Source organism: Aedes albopictus, chromosome 1 (assembly GCF_035046485.1).
Source record: "Aedes albopictus strain Foshan chromosome 1, AalbF5, whole genome shotgun sequence".
NCBI lineage: Eukaryota > Metazoa > Arthropoda > Insecta > Diptera > Culicidae > Aedes > Aedes albopictus.
The window spans coordinates 32,754,928-32,780,797 of NC_085136.1; the positions used below are offsets into that span (position 1 = coordinate 32,754,928).

General features: G+C 42.0%; 1 protein-coding gene across 1 annotated transcript; it reads right to left on the reverse strand.

Moving 5' to 3' along the window:
• Positions 1 to 25,870, reverse strand: LOC109428481 (mitochondrial coenzyme A transporter SLC25A42). The gene is made up of 7 exons (XM_019704256.4): positions 25,218 to 25,870; positions 9,366 to 10,303; positions 3,430 to 3,667; positions 3,178 to 3,363; positions 2,851 to 3,116; positions 1,321 to 1,507; positions 1 to 1,243 (listed from the first exon to the last, which is right to left on the reverse strand). Exons 2-7 carry the CDS (start codon positions 9,508 to 9,510, stop codon positions 1,096 to 1,098), a joined length of 1,170 nt encoding a protein of 389 aa, XP_019559801.2. The 5' UTR covers positions 9,511 to 10,303; positions 25,218 to 25,870; the 3' UTR covers positions 1 to 1,095.

Here is a 25,870-nt window from a genome sequence, read left to right on the forward strand (position 1 = left end):
TTCAAACTTCTTGAAAATTTATTAACAAGACTTTTTTTTTCGGGGAGAATATACTTGATGGACGCCTAATGAATGACTACAATATACCGTTTTCAGAAAACAGTCAACAAAGTAAAGCACTGAGGGTTCAAACATGAATGCCGACAACAGGAATTATAATTTACCCGGAACAGTACGGACAAGCATCTCCCACGAAGAAAAACGTTCGCTATCTTAAGACAAACTAGTTCTTATGTTTAGCTTTTCTAACTTTATACACAAAACCTAAGCTACATAACACGAACCCTCCCTCAGCTGAAGCGAGAAGACCCAATTAAAGAGGAAAGTAAACATGTAAAAAAACGAAGAATGGCACGTTGCAAGACCGCAATAAACAATAGGGTAAATAGTTTGGCGAAGGTTCGTCGATACTAGTGAAAGTTATTGTCATTTCATCAGACCGCCATTATGACTTAGTAGTGTTTGGTTTACAGTTGAACTGAATCCCGATTTAGTATGTTTTTTTTCTTTTTGGACATTAGTCTCACAATCGTTGCTCAAGAATAGTTTTTGGTGGTTTCAAATATCAACACAAAGTCCGGTGTGTAGTTTTAGGGTTGCTTAACCTGTTTACTTTTTTTTTTGTTCTAAAACATAAAGTTAGCTTAAAAATTTGAGTGCTTTCGCGAACGGTTTTCGTGTATATTAGTGCTCTGAGTATAAGCAATGCACTTGTGTTTTATGACGAAATCTAGGACGAAATATATACTACGATCGACTTTTTCCTCTTTGTATATAAACTTTTCTCGATCTAATTGCACCTGTTTTCTTTTCTTCTTTGTTAAATGATTGACACCGATTCAAAACAAAAAGCCACACACAATCCAAACAAACGGTGAATGAGCTCACCTCACGCTGCATCCCAATCACAGACATCACACTCATTCTAACCATCAGACAAACAGCCACTCTGCACAAACACAAAACCTTCCTAAAACCTAACCGAAAAAAATGCCACTAGCGACAACCAGATTCAACAAGATTCGAACGCGTGTCCGCTTTGCTATTGTTTGTGCACTCTGTGTGTGTACTTGTGTTTTCCGTTTTGCGCCTTCTTTACCGCACCGGATCCCGCAGATGGATCAACTCCCGCAGGAAGTACTTGATGTGATCGTACGTCGCAAAGCTGATCCCGACGGCGATGGGACCCTTGATCCAGTTCATGCTCAGTCCCTTGTAGAAACCCCCGATGATACCCTCCTCCCTGTTTTTGGTGGAAAAGGCGAGAAATCAAATCAGCGCTTTTGTTACAGATGGACAAAACATTCTCGTGAAACTAACCTGTAAATTTTACTTAGTGTAGTCCCGATTGTCAGATACCGATCGGCACAGTTAGCCGTTACGCCCGTGGTTTGCATCCGCCGTCGAACGATGTCCAGCGGGTAACTCGACGATTGTCCGACGATGCCGGCCGTCGCACCGAACACCAACGATATCACAGTGTTTGGGGTGGTGTCACCGGTGAGTACTTGGGAGATAGGAAGAAGATGGTTTTGGAGTTTGGGGTAATGAGATATTATCTATAAACATTTTAAAAAAAGCAAACGGGGAGTGTTCTTAGCAGAAGCTAAGGAGTCTCCCTGAGCAGAAGTCAAGGAGGCATCTCAGCAGAAGCCAAGGGGCTTCTCAACAGAAGCCAAAGAGGTTTCTCAGCAGAAGTCAGGAGGCTTCTCAGCAGAAACGAAGGAGGCTTCTCAACAGAAGCGGAGGAGGCTTCTCAACAGATGCAAAGGAGGCGTCTCAGCTGAAGCCAAGGAAGCTTCTCAGCAGAATCCAATGAGGCTTTTCATCAGAAGCCAAGGAAACTTCACAGCAGAAGCCAAAGAGGTTCTCGATAGAAGCCAAGGAGGCTTCTCAGTAAAAGCTAAGGAGAATTCTGAGCTATAGCCAGGGAGGTTTCTCAGCAGAAGCAAAGGGGCTTCTCAACAGAAGCCAAAGAGGTTTCTCAGCAGAAGCCTAGGGGAATTTTCAGTAGAAGTCAAGGAGGCTTTTCAGCAGAAGCCAAGGAGGCGTCCAAGCAGAAGCCAAAGATGCTTATCAGCAGAATCCAAGGAGGGTTTTCAGTAAAAGCTAAGGAAACTTTTCAGCAAAAGCTAAGGAGGCTTCCCAGCAGAAGTCAAGGAGGCGTCTCAGCAGAAGCCAAGAAGGCTTCGCAGCAGAAGCGAAGGAGACTTCTCAACAGAAGCGAAGGAGGCTTCTCAGCAGAAGCCAATTAGGAGGCTTCTCAGCAGAAGTAAGGAGGCTTCTCAGCATAAGCCAAGGAGGTTCTCGGTAGAAGCCAAGAAGGCTTTTAAGCAGAAGCCAAGGAGGCTTTTCAGCAGAAGCCAAGGAGGCTTCTCGGCAGAAGCAAAGGAGGCTTCCCAGCAGAAGCCGAAGAGACTTCTCAGCGGAAGCCAGGAGGCTTCTCAGCAAAAGCTAAGGAGGCTTCTCAGCAAAAGCCAAGGAGGCTTCTCAGCAAAAGCTAAGGAGGCTTCTCAACAGACGCTAAGGAGGCTTCCGAGCAGAAGCCGAAGAGACTCCTCAACGGAAGCCAAGGAGGCTTCCCAGCAGAAGCCAAGTAGGCCTCTCAGCAGAAGCTCAGGAGGCTTCTCAGCAGAAGCCAAGGAGGCTTCTCAGAAAAATCCAAGGAGGATTGTCAGCAAAAGCCAAGGAGGCTTCTCAGCAGAAGGTAAGGAGGCTTTTCAGCAGAAGCCAAGGAGGTTTTTAGTAGAAGCCAAGGAAGCGTCTTAGCAGAGTTTAAGAAAACTTTTCAGCGTCTGAATCACCCCAAATCTAATCAGTCAAAGTACGTCACACCCGCCAAGTACTTACTGAAATACTCCTTCTTAAGAGTATCGTACGTGAAGAAGGACATCCCGGCGTACGGGATGACCCCCAGGATGGTCGCCCAGTAGCCCCGGTACAGCGTCCGGGGTCCCTCGCACTGCCAAATCTTGACGAACACCTCCCGCAGCGTCCGGTAGCCGGAGTACTTGTCCGTCACGGCCATCCGCGCCCGCGCCAGATCCAGCGGGTAGGTCATCGACTGCGACGTGATGCCCGCCAACGATCCCGCCAGGAACCGGCGCACTTTGGTGCTGCGAAAGAACTGTGATTAAGAAAGGGAGGTTCTTGTTGGAAAAACTTCCGAGGACTCACTCTTCGTGTCGGTCGACCTGCAGCAGCTTCTTCCACTGTTCGTGCGCCGTGAACTGGATCGCCGAGTAGGGAATGATGCGGGCCATCGTGGCCGAGTTACCCCGCCAGAGGGCCACGAAGCCCTCCTTGGTGTACGTGTTGCGCAGAAATGCCAACGCCGCCCGGAACGAGTAGGGGATGTCTTTGCTGGAATGTTTGGAACGGGGTGGGTTAGGACTCGTAATTCTGTAAATCTTAGCGAAGTGAACCTACTTGATCTGGAAGTTGATCTTCGTCCGATCGAGGGGCGCGATCGTAGTTTTGGCCAGTGCACCGGCGATTGCTCCCGCAACCAGACTGGTGATGACTACATCTCGATTGTTGAGTCGTTGGTGCGGGTCGGGGATTGTGATTGTGGGGCTACCGCTACTGCTACTACTACTACCACTATTACTAATGCTGTTACCTAGTGACGACGGTACAGTCTTTGGTGTATTGACAATAGACGAGTCTGCAATAGAGGGAGATGGTAGAGAAAGTATTGCGTAAGTTATTCAGGACACTCTCATAACAAGTTGAGTAGAAATTAAGGCTGCCGCCACCTTGACTGAAAACACAGCGTAAAGGCTTCCTAGTTAGCGGAAATTATTGTAGTCTTGGCTGTGCAAGCCGATGCCAACCAGGCCGTCTTTTTTAGAGCCGTCACGCAAGTCGTTTTTGCAAAGCTACGGTTTGCGTGCCTGTTCATAATAGTAACGTCAACATCTCCGCAGTCCAGCTTGTAGGGCCGATCCGGTTAAGTCTAGCCAACGGTGTGTTTTGTAGATATCCAACGGCTCTGGAGTCGATTTTAAGGATTAAACTAAGCTGGATTGGCAGTGTAACTTCCTCGGCACATGCTGCCAGAACAGGTGATGTCGGTAATAACGCAGATATTATAAACTGTGCCCAGAGTATTCAGCAACCCTTCTGTCACCCGGCAGGTCATTTTGACCCAGTTAATAATAGTATCGACTACTCGTAGACGTGACTGTCGATCACTACGCGAGCGTCATCAAGTTATCGTTCTCAACAGGTTCAATCAGACCTTGCATCGGCCTTTGATCTTATCAAAGTGGTTACGAAAGGAGGGAGTTCGGTTCACTGTAATCTCTAAGATGAATACACCTGCTGTCAAGACCCTGAAACACTATTCGCTGCTACTAAGAACAGGATTACTGCAATTACCGAGCCCTGGGGTACTCCCAGTTTCCTCTGGGATGGGTTTGAAGAGATGGCTGCCTATGACAACTTGGAAAGAGCAGTTAAGGTACCTAGTATCTGTGTCTGATAAATTTTCATCAGTGACCCGTTACACCCTAATCGGCCAACTGCTGCATGGCACTGGGCATTCAGGCTCTGATGCAGGCCTTGGTCAAGTTCATTCTAATCACAGCGTTGACCAAAATTTCTCAATGGGGAGGAGCTGAGGGCAATTGCCTCGATACCACTGTAGCAATTCTCCACTCTAGTGGCAGCTTGTCAAATAAGGCCAAAACTTTATAGGTCCATTGTGAGCTATAATGAACGAAAAGAACACAGTTTTTCAGGCACTCCTTTTGGATTCCTGGGTCTTGTTTGTCACGAAAACCTCAGTTTTTTGTCCACAGCTGCGAATACCTTGCCAAATCAGCAGTTTTCTTGCAAACTCATCGGTAAAACAAATTCAAGCTTGCTAGAGACATCACCCCGACCTGTGGCTTTAAAGATCTTTTGTCCGGAAAGCTGACCTTAGTCCATTCCATGTACGTTTCATCCTCCCAGAAAATGCATCGTTCGTACTTTGTCAGAACCTCGTCTTACAACTTCCGGGCACGTGTTTTGGTCACTAGCTTCTGCTTTAGTATCCTGTTGGGCTGCTTTCTGGCCCAAAAAGATCAGAATCTTTCTCGCAGATGAATTCTCCTGACGGTACTTTGGCTTGGCATCACTCCAATCTGCTGGTAATTGTTTTGGGCCATGTACCACTTCTCCGCAGTTTGCTTTCAATGTAAATGTTCAGCTAGCAGTCGCTTTAGGCTTCTCAGGGCTTTTTTCTTTGTTTCTGCAATTCACTCATCCTAAAGTATTGAATCGCCATTCAGGTTCGAAAGTTCAATCTTGTGGGCAGTGTTGACAAGAATATAGCCCTGGAGATTTGATGCCCGGCTTTTGCATGCTCGGTAGTGTTCGTTGACCTTCCTGAGGTCAGTCTGGTTTCGGGAATCACTAGAATAACCTGAATTTTCTTTAGATCAAACAACTTGTCACTCGGGATATTTTGTCCTTGTTTCTGCAATTCATCCGTCAAAAGCAATAGAATCGTCATTCAAGATCGAAAACCCATGCTTGTGGGCGCAGTGCTGACAACCATAGAACCCCGAGATTTGATGCCCGGCTTCCGCATGCTTGTAGTGATCGTTGACGTCTATCCAGGCATTTTTGGAGAACCTAGATGATCCTTTTCTCCAAGTCTGGCAGCTTTTCGATTTGACATTGGCACAAGCGATAGCGGGATATTTTGTCCTTGTTTCTGCAATTCATCCACCGACGAACCGACGTGACAGTGGCGACCCAAAACTGTCCCCCCCTAATTTAACGGTCGATCAGCGAAGCGAGCGATCGCTTTTGTCAAATCAGCGCAGACGTGAACCGTTTCCTATATGAACACACGGGGGTTTGGTGTCGAGCTATCAAATCATCGCGAGCCGTTATAGAGGTGGCGATAGTGTTCGGCTATTTTTCATCATGGCGTCGCGGACAACAAATTTGAATTTATTTGTTCTAGCTGTCACGTCGGTTCGTCGGTGATTCATCCTCCCAAAGATATTTGAACCGTCATTCAGGATCGAAAGCCCATGCTTGTTAGCAGTGCTGACAAAAATAGAGCCTCGGAGATTTAATGCCTGGCTTTCGCAAGCTCGATAGTATCCGTCCAACGAAATTTGAACCATCATTCAGGATCTAAATCCCACGTTTATTGGCAGTGCTGACAAGAATAGAGCTCCGGAGATTTGATGTTCGACTTCCCTATGCTCGACGATCACCGTTGATGTCACCGAGGTACAGTCTAGGTTCGGGTATTTTTGGAGCACCTAGTCGATCCTTTTCTTCAGATCTGGCAGCTTTTCGTTTGACAGGAATAGTGGCGCAACGGTTAGCGGGATAGTTTGTCCTTGTTTCTGCAATTCATCCGTCCAGATATATTTGAACCGTCATTCAGGAACGAAAGCTCATGCTTGTTAGTTGTTCTAGAATAGAGCCCCAAAGATTTGATGCCTGACTTCCCCATGCTCGATCATCATCGTTCATGTCACCAAGGTACAGTCTAGGTTCGGGTATTTTTGGAGAACCTGGTCGATCCTTTTCTTCAGATCCGGCAGCTCTCTGTTTGACAAGATAACGGAATAGTTTGCCCTTGTTTCTGCAATTCTTCCATCCAAAGGTGTTTGAACCTTCCTTCATTCATGATCCAAAGCCTTTGCTTTTGGGCAGTGCTGACAAGAATAGAGCCTCGGAGATTTGATGCCCGACATTATGTGCCGACGTCCTCATGCTCGATGAGGTACAGTCTAGGTTCGGGAATTTTTGGGAGAACCTGATCGATCCTATTCTTCATATCAGGCAGTTCTCCGTTTGACCAGTATAGTGGCGCAACGAATCGCGGAATATTTTGTCCTTGTTTCTGTAATTCATCCACCTCAAGGAATTTGAACCGTCCTTCAGGATCCAAAGCCCATGTTTATTGGCAGTGCTGACAAGAATAGAGCCCCGGAGATTTGATTCCCGACTCCCCTATGCTCGATGATCACCGTTGAAGTCACCGAGGTATAGTCTAGGTTCGGGTATTTTTGGAGAACCAAGTCGATCCTTTTCTTCAGATCTTGCAGCTCTCCGTTTGGCAGGTATAGTGACGCAACCTATAGCGGGATATTTTGTCCTTGTTTCTGCAATTCATCTGTGCAAATGTATATGAACCGTTATTTAGGATCGCAAGCCCATGCTTGTTAGTAGTGCTGTCAAAAATAAAGCCCCGGAGATTTAATGCCTAGCTTTCGTATGCTCGATAGTATCCGTCCAAAGATATTTGAACCGTCATTCATGATCTAAAGCCCATGTTTATTGGCAGTGCTGACAAGAATAGAGCTCCGGAGATTTAATGCTCAGCTTCCCCATACTCGATAGTGACCGTTGAAGTCACCAATGATCAGTCTAGTTTCGAGAATCTTTTGGAGAACCTAGTCGATCCTTTCCTTCAGTTTCAGCAGCTTCCATTTGACAGGTATAGTGACACAACCGATAGCGGGATATTTTGTCCTTGTTTCTGCAATTCATCCGCCCAAAGATACTTGGAAGCCCATGCTTATGGGCAGTGCTGACAAGAATAGAGCCCCGGAGATTTGATATCCGACTCCCCCATGCTCGATGATCACCGTTGATGTCACCGAGGTACAGTCTAGGTTCGGGTATTTTTGGAGAACCTAGTCGATCGTTTTCTTCAGATCTGGCAGCTCTCCGTTCGTCAGGTATAGTGGCGCAATGGATAACGGGATATTTTGTACTAGTTTCTGCAATTCATCCGTCCAAAGGTATTTGAACCGTCATTCAAGATCAAAAGTCCATGCTTATTGTCAGTGCTGGCAAAAATAGAGCCCCGGAGATTTGATACCCCACTCCCCCATGCTCGATGACCACCGTTGATGTCACCGAGGTACAGTCTAGGTTCGGGTATTTTTAGGAGAGCCTGGTCTATCCTTTTGACAGGTGTAGTGGTGCAACGGTTAGAGGAATATTTTGTCCTTGTTTCTGAAATTCATCCGCCCAAAGGTATTTAAACCGTCATTCAGGATCGAAAGCCCATGCTTGTTGACAGTGCTGTCAAGAATAGAGCTCCGGAGATTTGATACCCGCTTCTCCATGCTCGATGTTCACCGTTCACGTCACCGTTGTACAGTTTAGGTTCGGGGATTTTTTGGAGAACCTGATGGATCCTATTCTAGTGGTGCAACGGAGAGCTGGATATTTTATCCTTGTTTCTGCAATTCATCCACCCAAAGGTATTTGGAACATCGTTCAGAATCAGAATGCCTGTGCTCGTTGGCAGTGCTGACAAGAATAGAGCCCCATTCTCTACAGAATGGTTTTAACGGGAGGCTGTTATCTTCACTCTTTTTAACCATAACTTATCGATTGGTAGCTTCGATTACTCTCCTCCCTCAGAATTGGTTATGCAAGTCGTTATTAATTCTGAGGGAACGATAGGCTAGATGTCCGTTAATGTTCCATTGTAGGGTTGAAACCTGGCGTGTGCTTCGGGATGGAGGTTCTCTTTTTATAACTGCGATTTCCTTTGCGTCTTTGAAATCTTCTTGAGATCAATCCAGTGAAGTTAGGGGAGCCTCTATAGAAGCTTAATATATGTGATCTTCTTTTTCATCTAGCTGCATCGGAAAATTCCATTTCTAGCATGTTACTATTCATCATGTAACAAGCGAATTGCATCCACTACTACTGATCTGACCTCAGGTGCATCTTGTCTAGATTGCTTAGACATGTCGTTTTGCATTCCCCGGTGAATGTTGTTTTCGCTAGCGCTCAAATATTATAAATGGTTGGTAAACAAGCCTGCATCAATTACACTGTTCAAAGTGCATGGCGATGTTTGACGTTCGATGTATTAAATGCAGCATTGCTACAAATTGTTGTTTTGTTGATATGTGCTCATTTAACAGATATTTTTGTACAATCTCCAGGCATCCTAACTTTTCTAGCATGATGATGCAACTTATTCAGGAGAAGTTCCAAGATGAAATTCCGTTATTTAACTCCTTAACAATTTTCTCGAGTGTCTCCATTGTAAAACAATCCTGTTGCTGAAATTGAAAAGATTACTCGCACTATTTGCCGTCAGATATTTGCTGTGCTGATTCCAACTGTAAACAACCGGTTGAGCCCATCGCCAGCTACCAACCACCGCGCACAGCAAACATGTCTTCCAATGGCAACAAACTGCCTCAAGCGGTGCTGCTGTGCGCGCTCTAAGCCCCTATTTATAGCGCGGCCGCCCACTTGCCGTGTTTGATCAGCTCTCCTCGGCTCTAACTCGTCGTCACCACTATCATAATCAAACAATCAACACTCGCTGAAAGAGACAAGGCGTTAATCACACTCGAAAACGATGTCACACTCACATTCTACGGCCGGCTGCTTCGGCGGTGGCTTATCCTGCTGACTGGATGAGCCGACGCTGGTTCCCACGACGATAGCCATGCCTGATGCCTCGGCAGCACTGGTGCCACCACTTCCTCCGAACAGACTCTTCAAATTGTTGGCCATCCACACCGGTCACCACCACGACGATGTTCCTCTAATCTCACGTACTTCGCGGCTAGCTCGTTTTCTTCCACAGAAAATGAACACGAAATAATCTCACCTACGGCGCCTTTTTCCGTCTTATCATTCTTATCTCGCGCACGCACACCTCAGTAGGCCAGAAACACTTCCCGATTGATTTTTTTTTGTTCGGTCCCACGTTCTTCCTCAAGTTTTTCACATCACCGATAATTTATCACTCCGCTTACTGCGATTGACGTCACCCTGAGTTTTCCTTCCAACCTACTGCGGTCGGTCCGATAAAAACAAAAACACTCGATTTTCCCTTTCCCTCAACGCAATCAACCAACCGATTTAAACACTGTTTTCATCTCGTCGTAGTTTCGCACGACTTGACCCCGAAAAAGCGAAACCTTTCCGAACCGGCGCGTATACTGTGTTTTCGTTTTCGATTGCGTTGGTGCTCGTACGAAAAGGTCTTGTTTTTCTTCAGTTCCTTATATCTCTACACACCACGCGGAGCTGTGTGTTCGTGCGAGATGTAGACTTTTGTTTAGATCACTCGGTCGTCGTTATCCGTTCGTTTATCTTCTGTTTACATCGCGATGGAGACAACAGCGGTAGTTTCGCACTGCGGAATGTCGCCGAGTGATCGCCGCACGATCGGTGCTGTCGCCGTTCATTGGCCCTGCCTAACGACCATCTTCGCGGATCTTGGTCGTCAACGAAGCTATGGTTTGGCTTCGTTTTTAGACGTGGACTTTGGACAGTCTGCTGTCGTTTGCTCGAGTTTTATCTGAAATGTAGGAGAAAAGGGAAATTTCACCAGGATGACCAACAACATTTGATAAGAAATTAAATTTTGCGAAGAAAAATGATCGCAGTCAACGTAGACTTCGTAGTAACCTACGATCGAAGCAGCACAGGTGATTCTGAGATCGACTTGTGATTCTCAATAACAAACAACATAGTAGGCCGTATGAGCATGGATTTTGTTCTACAGACGCGGTGCGCGTGCTCGTCGATTAGCATAGAAAACAGAGTATGTACAGGACAACGAGACAACAAGGTCGTTCGAGCACGAGTTCAGCGTGATTTTTGCGCGGTCGTATTCGAATACGAGTACCTAGCGGTAGGACAAATACGACGAAGCTGCTTCTGAAGGTTGATTGATGCTGATAGGGGCTTTTAAAAGGGTTGGATTCTCAAAATAGTAAAGTTTGTACAAACCATTAGCCTTTGGTCAGAACCCCCTCCCCCTTTTTTGGTCTATGTACGTTTATGTACGGGCCCTAACAGTTTCAAAATAATGGAAGCAATCGGTGAAGTACTAGATTGAAAGTAGTGAGAATGATTTTTGTATGGTGAGCTGTTTTCCGTCTGATGTGACGTGAATTGGCGCATATGACGAAGCAAATTTTAACCTTATTCGATTTTCCCTCTTTAAAAGCATCCCCACGAATTTATTGCAAATCTCCAATAAACAGCCCATTGAAGCGACGCCAAGTGCTACCCGGATAAAAAATTACCATTCATTACATGGTAAATATTATTAACATATGACTGGTTTTATTGTTCACAATAAAACATATTGTAGATATATTTTTACTTTTTACAATAGAAATTAAGCCCATATAGTTCGTACAATAAGTGAACATTAGCTTTATTAGTGACTAATTGATTCGATTGTTTTTCAATAGTTCTATAATAATTTAAAGTTACTATCAGTAAAAATTAATTTAAGTTATTTTTAAATAGTTGCAAAAGTGACTGCAAAGTTCTCATGGACTTTTTATTAAAAAAGAGTTTATTTCTCAATTACACTCAAAAACAATTCGTAACAAATAAATAACCATAAATATTATTGTTGCTTGGATCATGTTTGTATAATCAAATACAAAATAACTTGACATATTTTTTATAGTTTTCGATTTAAATTTGAGTACAGTAGATGTTTCGGTTATCGAATGTTATTCGCTAAAACTTCAACGACTGACAGACGTCAAGCCGTGTTGGCAGAGGAAGCTGAATAACTGAGGAAGTACTTATAGAAAACTAGCTGAAGCAGGTTTAGCCAAGTGAGGATGTTACGGCAAGAAAAGATGAACAATGATTTTTCTAATGTTTTCCAATAAATTAAAGGAATCTATTAAATAGTAAACTACCATTGATAACAATACAAATACAATTTGTTTAATGGGGTCAATTGAACCGATGTTAAAATAAACATGCAATAATATTTGTTGTTATGTGTAGTAGATATGGTGAGGAATACAATTAAATTTATTTAGAGTGTGTTTACCTAGATGGTATGTTTTGAGAGCGCTCCGTTTTCGAGCAAGCGATGATGATAATGATCATCAGCATAGAAGACCCCTTGAATGTGTGCATAACATTGCGCTTGTGAATGGTGCGCGTGAGAGTTTTCAAGGGAAGTTATGAAAAAGGGGAGATGTGTTGGTGTGTTCGAAGAGAGTTGGAGGTTCTGCTTTCTGTTGTCTTGAGTGGTAAGCGGCATTCTGTTGGCTGATCTTGGATCAGATGGATGTGTTTTACGCATCGTTTGATTGAGATTTGGCTGTTCGGTTTCCGTGGTCACGACATTATGTAAACAGATTTCGCCTTTGAAAAACCAAAGAATTCATATTTCTCGGTAACATTTTCCTTCAGCATTTACAGATACTAATGGCCACATGAATTGTGGACGATTTATGGTATGGATCATACGACCTGAGGTCTGACTTGTGATATTTGGCAGTTATTTGAAAAGATTGATGATAGATCTTATCAACAGCTTCCAAACAACACATACCAGACAGACATCAGAGTGTTTGACTCTTTATCAAAATGTGCATATCATTCTGGCGGCCGTTAGTGCTCGTAAATGCTGGATATAAATGTTAGCGGGAAATATAAATTCTATGGATTTTCAAAAGCGAAAACTGCTTACAAATAACAACAAATATTATTGTATTTTTATTGTAACAACGATTCATTGGACGCCATTCAATTAATTGTATTTGTATTGTAAGAACAATGAAAAAACATTAAGATATATTGTTTTCTTTTGAAAATTGCCCTAAAAATGTCTCATAAAAACACAATATATTCTATTGTTTTTCGCGAAAAAGTGTATGAAAATTTTCTCAAAATTTTATGGTTAAGATACATAACGACCACCATTTTTTATTGTAAAAATGCCATTTACCATTCGCCGAATGGTATAGAACAATAGGGGTGATGGTGAGTGTGCCGTGTAAATTACAATACGTTTAATGGTGAATATTTTTCTAAAAAATGGTGTTGTAACAATAAAATTTATCGTATTTTTATGATACTTTTTATCAGGGTAACCATCGCTCTTCGACCGTTTCCAATTACCTACATCTCAACCGACACCGCGACAACACTTTTAAAAATAGCTCGCAAATACTCCCACAAATGGAGACACAATCTTTCTGTCACATCACACCTCACAAGATGAAGCTCCACAAACCGGGACCATGCAACCCGAGGACTATCTAGCGAGCAGCAGCAAGCTAACTGATAAATTGCTATCCGACGCAGTGTTGTCCATTCATTCAATGAAACGGCATTTGAATCCCGCTCCCATCCCTGGCTGCGCATTGCCCCTTTCCTCCGTCCAGCAATCGCCACCGTCCAATAAATAACAAAACGTGACATCGTCAAACTGCTGAAGCTAGCCGATGGAAAAAATATGCCCTTTGGAACGAACCGGGTCGGGAACAGAACTCGCGGGGCATACGGGCACATGCGAAGCAAAGTGCAGCTTATCAACGCCGCCGCCACAAATGCCGCTGCTGCCGATTGTTTTGATGGCAGCCGGAACGGAACGGGCCAAACAATAATCGAACAGATTTAATCAGCGCGGAAGATTAGCGATACCCACACATACGACCACGACTGACTGACTGCAATATAAGCTTAATCCCTTTCCAGATCCCGGGTCGCCGAAACGAGTGAGTTCATCAAAATTGAATCACGTCACCTCCCTTCAAGGCAGGGCTGGTAGCGGAGGACGGGTGTCTCAATCTTTTGTGTGATGTTCTGAAAATAGTACGACTTCTTTGGTGTAACGTCGCAACTGGGACAAATCCTACTCCTCAGCTTATTGTTCTATGAGCGCTTCCACATAGACGTGTGCGCCGAAATACATTTTGTTGAACATAGAAATCGGAGACAGCTTTTGTGGATCACAGCAACCACTGGACTGAACCGTCAAGCTAGGTGTAACGAAAATTCCTTTCATTACTGTTTTAACCTCTAACCAATAAACATATAGTTGAGAACCACTGGGTGACGTCACTAATAGGACAGATCGGTGAAGTACTAGATTTGTAGTAATGAGCTGAATTTTAGTATGGTGAGAAGGTCAATTCTTCGTTTCTGCAAAGATATGATACAAAAAGCGTGTGTATTATGATTCCTTGCCTAATTTGAAGCTGTTTGAGCAAAACTTTGTTTGAGCGGTCTTCGTAGCTTGGGAGATTGATGCGGTCCCGCCATGGTAGGTTACGGAGGGCGTATCTCACAAATTTTCGTTGTACCGTTTCAATTCTAGAAATCCAGGTGGACTGATACGGACACCATACAACAACATTCGATTCAAGAATGGATCGGACCAATGCACAGTACAGTGATCGTAAACATAGAAAGTCACGGAATTCGTCGGCTATTCTGAACATGAACCCGAGCTGCCTGTTTGCTCTGGAGATTATATCGTTATAGTGCGTTCGGAAGGAGATCGCAGCGTCCAGAATCACGCCTAAATCACGTACCTCAGTCACACGTGCTAGTGGTTGATCGGCGATGACATACGCATATGTAATTGGTGTTCGTTTGCGATGGAAGGATATAACTTGGCACTTTTGAAGGTGAGTCTCAGTAAATTAGTAGTACACCACTCCACGAAGGACTGAACTGACAGCTGTAGTTGTGCACAATCTTGGAGGCAGCGAATCAGCATGTATAGCTTTACGTCGTCTACGAAAAACAGACGTATTCCTGGTGGAAGCACGCTGGATAGATCATTAAGGAATACGGAAAACAGTAATGGCCCCAAATTGCTGCCTTGTGGAACTCCAGACAAGTTCGAAAATGGTTCCGATGTTTCCAGTCCGATTTTGACGACGAGCCTTCGATCTGTTAGATATGATTTCAACCAGCGAACGAGATCGTCAGAAAGACCGAGTTTCCTCAGCCGTGCAAGCAATATCCCGTGGTCTACGCGATCAAAGGCAGATTTCAAGTCTGTATATACAGTATCGACCTGCATTCCGGAATCCATGTGCCGCAGGCAAAAAGAGGTGAACTGAACGAGATTTGTGGAAGTGGATCTTCTGGGATAGAATCCGTGTTGGTCCACAGAGATGTAATGTTTGCAAGAAGTGAACAACACATTATTCATCACGATTTCAAAGATCTTCGAGCACGCACACAACGATGTTATTCCGCGGTAATTTTCAATATTCTGCTTGTCATTCTTTTTGTGTACTGGAAACATTATGGAAGACTTCCAGCCAGTTGGAAACTTGCTCTGCCGTAATGAGGCGTTAAATATCCACACCAATGGATGAACCAGGATATCACTACACTTCTTAAAAACATACGATGGAATTCCGTCAGGGCTAGTGTAAGACGTCTTCAGTTTCAATATTGCCGTCTGAACTTGCTCAGGCGTGATTTGCAATTGACTCAAAGAGCAAACATTGCTTGACGTGTTTCTACACGCACGGTCGATTTGAGCGGAAGAAGAGACAAAGTTCTTGAACGCGCTTTGGAAATGTGATGCAAAGAGATTACATTTTTCTCTCGCAGTGCTACCGACTACATTTCCGTAAAACATCTCAACAGGTAAACCTTGTTCTTTACATTTGGAGTTGACGAAACTCCAGAACTGCTGGGGATTCCTGCGCAGATTGCTCTGTGTTCGTAGCGTATATCGTTTGTAAAGGAAACGGCTGTAGACTCGATAATTGTTACTGGCTCGGTTGAACTGGATCTTATTTTCCGGGCATCGATACCTGCAGTATCTGCGAAGCATTTTAGACCTTACTTGCTTTAACCGTCGCAGATATGCGTTTCCCCATGGAGGTTTCGGAGGTGGTCTGCGTATCGGTATATGTTCTTGCATGACACTGTACAGTTCATTGGAAAACAACTGTACTGCATCATCGACGTCAGTAGCGGAACCCATGATGGACCAATCTACGTCCTGAAGTGCTTCAACTATACCTGCAAAGTTTGCTCTGCGAAAGTCCAAGCCAGGAATATCAATCGCTACATCAACTTCGGGTACCGAAAGAGACAGTTCGACTACAAATGGAGGGTGATTCGTGTCCAGTGCGGAAAGGGGATCAACAATCTCAGACAATGTATAGCCTCCCGGATAAAAAATTACCATTCACTACATGGTGAATATTATTAACATATGACTGGTTTTATTGTTCACAATAAAACTCATAGTAGATATATTGTTACTTTTTACAATACAAATCAAGCCCATATAGTTCGTACAATAAGTGAACATTAGCTTTATTAGTGACTAACTGATTCGACTGTTTTTCAATAGTTCTATAATAATTTAAAGTTACTATCAGTAAAAATTAATTCAAGTTGTTTTTATATAGTTGCAAAAGTGCCTGCAAAGTTCTCATGGACTTTTTATTAAAAAAGAGATTATTTCTCAATTACACTTGAAAACAATTCGTAACAAATAAATAACAATAAATATTATTGTTGCTTGGATCATGTTTGTATAATCAAATACAAAATCACTTGACATATTTTTTTATAGTTTTCGTTATAAATTTGAGTACAGTATAGATGTTTCAGTTATCGAATGTTATTCGCTAAAACTTCAACGACTGACAGACGTTAAGCCGTGTTGGCAGAGGAAGCTCTCAATGAATAACTGAGGAAGTACTTATAGAAAACTAGCTGAAAAGCAGGTTTTAGCCAATGAGGACATTACGACAAGAAAAAGATGAACAATGATTTTTCTAATGTTTTCCAATAAATTAAAGGAATCTAGTAAATAGTAAACTATCATTGATAACAATACAAATACAATTTGTTTAATGGGGTCAATTGAACCGATGTTAAAATAAACATGCAATAATATTTGTTGTTATGTAAACAGATTTCGCCTTTGAAAAGCCAAAGAATTCATTTTTTTCTCGGTAACATTTTTCTTCAGCATTTACAGATACTAATGGCCACATGAATTGTGAACGATTTATGGTATGGATGATTCGACCTGAGGTCTGACTTGTGATATTTGGCAGTTATTTGAAAAGATTGATGATAGATCTTATCAACAGCTGCCAAGCCACACATACCAGACAGACATCAGAGTGTTTGATTCTTATCATAAAAAATGTGCATATCGTTCTGGCGGCCGTTAGTGCTCGTAAATGCTGGATATAAATGTTAGCAGGAAATATAAATTCTATGGATTTTCAAAAGCGAAAACTGCTTACAAATATTATTGTATTTTTATTGTAACAACGATTCATTTGACGCCATTCAATTAATTGTATTTGTATTGTTAGAACAATGAAAAAACATTAAGATATATTGTTTTCTTTTGAAAATTGCCCTAAAAATGTCTCATAAAAACACAATACATTCTATTGTTTTTCGCGAAAAAGTGTATGAAAATTTTCTCAAAATTTTATGGTTAAGATACATAACGACCACCATTTTTTATTGTAGAAGTGCCATTTACCATTCGCCGAATGGTATAGAACAACAGGGGTGATGGTGAGTTTGCCGTGTAAATTACAATACGTTTAATGGTGAATATTTTTCGAAAAAATGGTGTTGTGACAATAAAATTTATCGTATTTTTATGATATTTTTTATCAGGGCTTCCAGCGTGATTTCATTTACCAGAGCAAGATCTAGCAAACGTCTGTTTACGTTTAGTATAGAGTTGATTTGCGTCAATCCATGGAGGTTGAATCCATCCAGAAGGGATTTTAGTAAAACTATCCCGAATCACAAGAAAACTCAGCAGAGAGAGTTTATTTATGTGAGCATGTTATGAAAATGGTTGCAAACTACCAATTCATTGCTAATTTAAGCAAAATAACATATTTTTAATTCACGTAAGCTAATTCTTCAATATGGCGACGACCATAATCAGCGAAAATAAAACGAAAGCAAGTTTACTTTTATGATGACCGCAATAAACCTAGCAGTGTCGTAGTTTCTGCTTTTCCACCAACAGATGTCGCTACTAATCGAACGGATCGCCATCTGTTGAGAGTTTTAAGTTTTATTGCGGTAATAATGATTGCCAGAAGGTTTACATATCGGAAAGTTTTGTTTACTCTTAAAATCTGTCTTTATGGATATCTTCAAGTATACTATAAAACATTTTATCAATGGTTTTCATAAAAGCAGTCATAAAACTGTGAGTTTTAATTATTGCTGTAATAAAACATTAATAAAAATCAAACAAAACCAATCAGCGATGGAATTGTTACTTGGGATGGACAACAATCTGCGATGGACGGAGCAGGTCACCGAAACTACCATGAGAGCATACAACACCCTACGCACTTTCCGCCGTTTTACGCCAGTACTGTCGCCCCAGGTGCGCCTGAAGTTGGTGCAAGCAGTGGTAGTGTCGGTCTTCACCTACGGCGACATTGTCTACTATCCAGGTCTCACGGGCGATCTGAAAGAGAGACTAGGGTAACCAATATAATTTGGACCCCCATATATTTTGGACCCCCTGTGTCCTATTATCACAACTTACACAGGTTTAATGATGAGATGACGGAAATTTTTAGAATCATTCGCTAAATAAGATCGCTCTGCACGGGCAGCAATCATTTCCTCACTGGAAATATCCTTATTTGCCTTGAAATTATTTTTTGATGATTAACCTGGGCTTGTTAGGGGAATATCTGTAAATAAAAAGAAAATCGGGTTAAGTACGGTTCCTTTGAATTCCACTAAGAATTTGCATCCTTTGACAGATACGTATTTCGACCTCAACTGTAAGGTCGTCTTCAGTGTCTTGTACTTGACTCGAGTCGAGTCAAGTACAAGACACTGAAGACGACCTTACAGTTGCGGTCGAAATACGTATCTGTCAAAGGATGCAAATTCTTAGTGGAATTCAAAGGAACCGTACTTAACCCGATTTTCTTTTTATTTAATTATTTTTTGCCAATCTCGTCATCCGTGCAAGTGTCGGTCATGTTTATAAAAAGAGATTGCGATGCTGAGGAAACTTGCAGATGTAAACAAAAACGTTTATCATTCTAGCGCATTGAATTCGCAAAGTTCGTCTAATCAGCCTTTGTCAATCAAGTAATTAGGATGTGATCCAGCATATTTAAGCGGCAAATTCTTCCATAATAGTTTCAAACGAGTTTAAACACCGGGTGTCCAAAATATATACTGAAGAGGGTCCAAAATATATTGGGGTGTCCAAAACGGTGAAAACTGATGCTTCAAAAATCAGTTATTTTCATAAAATTTTCAGCCATAAATGGCCTTGTGGGTATTTTTAACGGACAGTGGAGGCTTTTACGAACATACTAACATCATCATTATATGTAAATACCCTCTGAAACTGTTTGATTTTGAATTAAATTCAAACCAATGTCCTCTAGGGGTCCAAAATTCAACCGTTACCCTACATCGTTGCTTTAAATCGTCTGTTAGATTCGTTTTCAAGATGAGACGGTACGACACTACGGCTCCTGTGCGCAAGGCAATACTTGGGCATGACCTTCCCGATAACTATAGGCACCGGGTATACTGCTTCTTTCGCCAAGCCTGGGACGGAACACTTCCACCATACATTCTCCAACACCTTCAACGCGAACGGATGGAGCGTGCAAGAAATTTTTGGTTGCCGGCACACACAACGACGGAAAAGAAGAGCCTGTTGGTCTACGGGATACAACACAGGAACCAATTATCCCCGGAATTTAAGCAACAAACAACATTCAACGCTTTTAAACGTGCAGTAAAATCTCTTTACGACTGCATGGTCGAATGAAAACTGTAGCTTTTCGATCAATCTTCCAATGTACCTACTCAGTCCTAGTTGTTTTTCCTTGACCTGATTTATAGTTTTAATAACTGACAGGTTTACGGATAATTAATAAACTACAATTACAATACAATTACTGTGAAGCATGGCACTGATATTTCGAAATCGGATATATCGATTTTTGGCGAAAAAATTTGGAAAATGTGTTGGTTGGGCAAGCAATATGTCAAAGTGGTATTAGATCGTCACCTTTCTTCATCGTCCCAAGTATGAACGTCGAAACATACTGGAAGGAATGTCTCCAGAAACTAATCCTGCCACTCATCGGAAAGCACAAAGGTCCTACATTATTTTAGTCGGATTTGGCATCCTGCACTATGTGCGTAACACCTTTGACTGGTAATCTTTCTTTGACCTTTGACTCATCTTATGAAGAAAACAATATCCAATTTGTGGAAAAAAAAATGAATCCTCCAAATTGCCCGCAAATAAGGCCCATCAAGAAGTAACTGGTTTTAATCGAAGGAAAACTACGGCAAAAGAGGACTCCATCAAGTTCAAGAAAAACTGGGTCAACCCAAGCAAAACCATCGACGGAACGGTTGTCCAAAACTTTATGAAGAACACCAAGAAGAAGGTGCGAGAGCTGGCAAGATCCACGAAAATTTAAATATACAATGGAACCATGGGCTTTTCTGATGGTCAATAAACAATGTAATTGAAATTAATTTACAAAATCAATGAAACATTTGCAAATACAGCAATTTTCAGGTGTACTCATAATTAACGATACAGTCCTTAAGTTGAATATTTTAACGACGCGTAGTGCGTCATCAGCATCATTGAAATCTCGCTCGAAATTTCAAAGTGATAAAATTGAGTTACCTAAGCGCAAATTTGGATGAAAATGTATCATCCCATATGCTCACTCGTGGTGAGTGTGATGATACTTTTTCTACTGCGTGACTGCAAAATTTCCCGTTTTTTATCACTTCAAAAACGCGAGGCAAACAATCATTGAAAATTAAAAAGTCAATGATTCCTATGAAAATTCTGTGATGCACCAAGTCACCTTAAAACGGCATCGTATTCCCTAATGTTTTGTGATTATGTATTTGCTTCTTTGACAATGATGCTGTTGGAATTGAGCAAAAATTATTAAAATTCGTGAAAGCCAATTTCGTCCTAAAAACTAGCTTTTCGGGGGCAATCACGCTTTGGCGCAAAATTGTACTGAACATAGTAGCTTTGCTTCCTTGCAGTTTACCTTGGCTACCCCTTATCGCGGGTGTCAACAAACAAGCGTGTTGGCCATCAATATCAATGCTGATGTGATGCCAATTTCTGCGCGCCCAAGCATGATTGCCCCCGGAAAGCTAGTTTTCAGGACACATTTGGTTTTCACGAATTTTAATAATTTTTGCTCAACTCCTACAGGATTGATGTCAAAGAAGCAAATAACCACAGAGAATATGATGCCGTTTTAAAAAATCTAACATATTTCGTATGTTAGGGTGTTCCAGAACAAAATTTATCAAAAAATCAACTTTTTAAGGTTTTTCTGATAACAAATGTGATAATTACACATGTTTAATCCATTTTTATTGGCATGCTTTGTTCGAAGAACTTGTAGCAAACAAGTTTATCTTTCAATTTCTGCCGAAAGAATTAAGTTTTGACAAGTTTAGTGTAGTTATGATTGTTTGAAGTTCGAAAAATGTCGAAAAACACAAAATTTATTTGATGCACCTCTTTATGTCAACGGATTTGGCTGAAATTTCGACCAGTTACTTCTTTCAGGATGCCAATCAAAATACGGAGGTGGACTTGAGAATCAGAGAACATTTTTGAAAAGCTGGACAGGCCTAGTTGTTGGAAGCACCACACAGCGGACAACTTTACAGCGGGACGAAAAAGGAAATTTTGCGGACCGGACAAATAGCAAAACAACTTGCGTTCTCTACAGCTGTACACAGACGATTGATTTTCCTTTATTTACATTCAGATTAAACATAAACATATTGACAACACGGTCATGGTGTATTAACAATATAAAAGTTGTCTCGATGTCGAGGGGTGATCGGTTGCATCATACACACTCAACACCCCCTCTCAAGTCGATAACCCTTAAACATCAATCTTATTTCAAAAACACAGACCTATCAAAGATAGTACACTTGATTTCTACTCTAAAATTGATAACTTGTTCTTCCAAGTTTCACATTTCTTCAAAAATTCATCCTGAATTATTCACTACTTTGCAATTGTGTCATGATCATTTGCTTAAAATAACCTCCTATCACATTTCACAAATACATCCATACACAAACAATAACTCTTCCATTCTGATTCTTACTTCAATCCTTGTTCCAATTATGCATCATGTTTTACCCGACCACTTACTTCTACCAGAGGCCCCGTAACAAAATCAAAAAAAAAAAAGTTAAATGCGTCCAGCCAATTTGCTGATGTTGTTATTCATTGCCATTTCGATCCACGTCGCTTGCGCCTGCACAACACGTCCAACCCATACAGCTTTCCTGTGTAGTGCGCAAACGCCATCACTTTATTGTTTTGCAGCCAATCCATCCGCCCAAGGATCCCGAGCTGCGACTCCGCGACTTATGCGGTCGATCCTTCTCCCGGTCGATACGTGCTGTGGAACACGCTCCTGGGCCCATAACCTGTTGGAAGCACCACACAGCGGACAACTTTACAGCGGGACGAAAAAGGAAATTTTGCGGAACGGACTGTCGTAACTTAACACGTTGTCGGATCCTTGGCTCGACATCGTGGATTCGAGCAACGAATCTGAGAGTGAACCAACTGGCTTGTCGGTCCGAGCCCGGATGGATGACGCGATGATCAGTCCCGTAGAGCGACGAACAATATGCTGCCTACTGTGAGCGGGGTTCGAGTCCAATCGCTCGAGTCGATGCTGGCTTTCGTTGCTCCGATGCGCTCGCTCCGAATATCGTCGATGGAATGAAGCCTTCCGTGGTCGCTCACCGCTTATAAAGCAGTAGGAGATGCGACGGCTGCACAAGTAGAGCAGCAGGTGGGGACTGTCTACTGTGCGAGAGGGGTCGAGTCCTATCGCTCGAGTCGATGATGGCTTTCGTTGCTCCGATGCGCTCGCTCCGAATGTCGTCGATAGAATGCATGAGACTCTGGAAGTGTGTCTCTTTTATAATCTTGGACAACGCAGCAATCGAGGTGAAAGTAGAAAATGCTGTGATTGGCTCTCAACAAACAGAGGGGAAATCGACCTGATTTACTCACACCGAACAAACATTCAATGACTGAGCGGACCGTTAAAAGAACCTCGACTTACTTACATTGTATTATGACTAGATTATTGTGATTCTTCTTAAGTAAAAGGAAAACCATTTTGTAACCATAAAATATAATTTATTTTAATTGCTGGATTTATCTACTACACGGACAAATAGCAAAACAACTTGCGTTCTCTACAGCTGTACACAGACGATTGATTTTCCTTTATTTACATTCAGATTAAACATAAACATATTGACAACACGGTCATGGTGTATTAACAATAATATAAAAGTTGTCTCGATGTCGAGGGGTGATCGATTGAATCATACACACTCAACACTAGTATGGATGTGGAGAACATAACCTCTGAAGAAAGAATTCTATTTTTTCCTAATTCTGCAGATATTCACATCAAAAAGACTGTCCTATTTATAGGACGCTGGGTGTTCGGGGCATCTGTACTATAAATAGGACGCTGGCGGATATAGGTTAATGCCTGTTGAAATCCCTGGAGTTATCTGAAAGAATCCCAGAAATATTCTTGAAGGAATTCTAGGTGAAGTTGCTGGAGAAATTCCGGGAGGAATGCCTGAAAAAAAAACCCTTGGTAGAATTCTAAAATATTTGGAAAAAAATCCCTTACCAGATTCATGGAGGATATTCTGAAACCATTTCCGGGGAGCTTCGTGAACGTATTTTTAAAAAAATGCCTGGAAGTATGTCGGGAGAAACACTTAAACTTTGTTGACGATACTCGCCTTGTCGCGTCTCCAAGGACTTTCTTCGCTAGTCCTAGACTAGCACCGAAACGCACTAAATTCGCGATAGTCTACTCAGTAGCAAAAAATAAAGCCGAGCCGATTTTTCTCCCAAAATCCGTTATAATCAATCTTCTGTAACTTTGGCAATTATCAATTCCAAAAAGTAACGCGAGCTTTCATCTATTGTTTCTGTCGGGATGCTTTTCAAAGGCTCTTGCGTGATTTTGCTTTCAGAGTACCACTTGAGATTCCTTCCGGCGTTGCTCCCAGGGTATCTCATCTCTCAGAGTTTTTCATTATTTAACCCTAGACATTCTCCCAAGGTTTCTTCGAGAGTTCTTTCAGAGTTACTTTTTGAGATTTCTATAAAAGTTATTGATAATGTTACTCATGGAAGTCTTCCAGCGTTTTTTTAGTGGGTTTTCCTATATTATCCTCGTAGTTATTCCCGATATGACCGTCCTGAGATTTATTTTAGAGATTTTTCCAGGATTACTTCCAGTGTTCTTTCTAGAATCCCTGCCAAAATCCATGAGACACATCCAAACTTTAACTAAAAACTTCGAGAAATTCCGAGAGAAACTGGGACACGTTAGAAAAACTTAAGGGCGTAGTCTTGAGCAGAAATATAAGGGAAATTCCAAGACAAACTCTTTAAGCTTTTGCGACTAATTTTTATGTGGACTAAGCAAAACAATGGCGAGAAACTTCAATTGATTGATTTGTCTTTATTTAAGAGACTTCCAGCCCTTGGCTGGTTCGTTCTCATGAGAAACTTCAAGATAAACTCAAACAATTCTCTGAAAGATGTTCCTGGAACAACTTCTGCAGAAGTTTCTATAAAATCCCGGGAAAAATTGTTGGAAAACTTTTCCAGAAAACGAACGAGAGAAATTCCAGAATAGACTTTGGGAGAATTTTGTTAGGTTCTCCAGAAGGACCTTTGGAAGGAATTCCGGAAAGTAGCCCTGCAGAACCTCTGTAAAGCTCCTGCCTTGGAATAACCCGCAGAAGTCCCGGAAGAAACTCTTGAAGCAAATCCAGGGTGAATTCCTGGACTGAATTTTGGGAGAAACTCCAGAAAGAAACTCCGACAAACTTCCAGAAGTTCAAGAACGAAGAACGGGTTAAATCGAAGGAAGAATTAAATTAAAAAAAAAACTGCCTATAAATGTTATGGAGGATTTTGATGGGAGAAATCCTTAGAGAAATTGTGAATGTCGTGAAAAAAATGTTCTTGACAAAAACATGTTTTGATTTTTGGTTACGTATTGAATTGTACCAGAATAATTATTTTCAATAATAATTATTCAATAAATTATTTTATTAATCTCACAATAATGACCAATTTATTTCCAATTGGTTATCGCTACCAGCCCTGCCCCAAGGAACTCCTTGTCTACCGTTCCGAACCGAATGTGTAAATCGATTACATAAACCTGACTTAGGCCTGCTGCGTGTGATGCCTAACCTCTTCCTACATCACGATTCTGCTATAAGAAGGTGGACCTGCTGCGAGATGGTGTTATCAGCCAGAGTACCGTTACGATGGTGTACATTAATATTCGCAAACCTGACTGTCATGGTTCCGAGAGCAAACGAGGAAGAATCACAAGAAAACCGAGACTTACCTCTTAGATAATCACCTGCATGCAGCGGATGATGGGTTATTGCTGACTCGATGGCTGGTCAAGGAACGCTGAGCAACTTCACAATTTCCTGTCCAAATTTATGACACACTCCCGATTTAATTTCCGCGACGTAGAAAATCTTCCTCTAATCACTGCCCTTCACACAACCGCTCGCTCTGGCGCCGGATCCCTTGGATCGAGAAGGGCGCAAAAAAACCCAAAACACTACCTACTCACTGTTTGTTCTTTATTATTCACAGTCGGTCCACCATCATGGTGCGTGTGTAAAAAAATCGGAGAAAGGGACACTCGCACAAATTATTCCGCTTCCTAAATCACTTTTCACACCGTAAACGATCCGTTACTGTGCGCTGCTGCCGATACACTACTGCTGCTGCTGCTGACTTGCGGATTCGCTTCGCGAGAGAAGACGGACTAAAAAAAGTTACGTGCGCTGTGCCGAGGAGCTTTTCCTGAAAACACCGAAACACAAACAACAGTGTGTCTTATCGTATCAAACTTATTAAACACAAGACGGTTTAATACAAACAAAACTAAATACTTTGAAACTGAGACGTCTTCATCCGAGCAAAAGAAAAACAAGGGTTCTATTTTTGTTTTGACTTTTGTGTGCTGTTTTTACCGTTTTTACG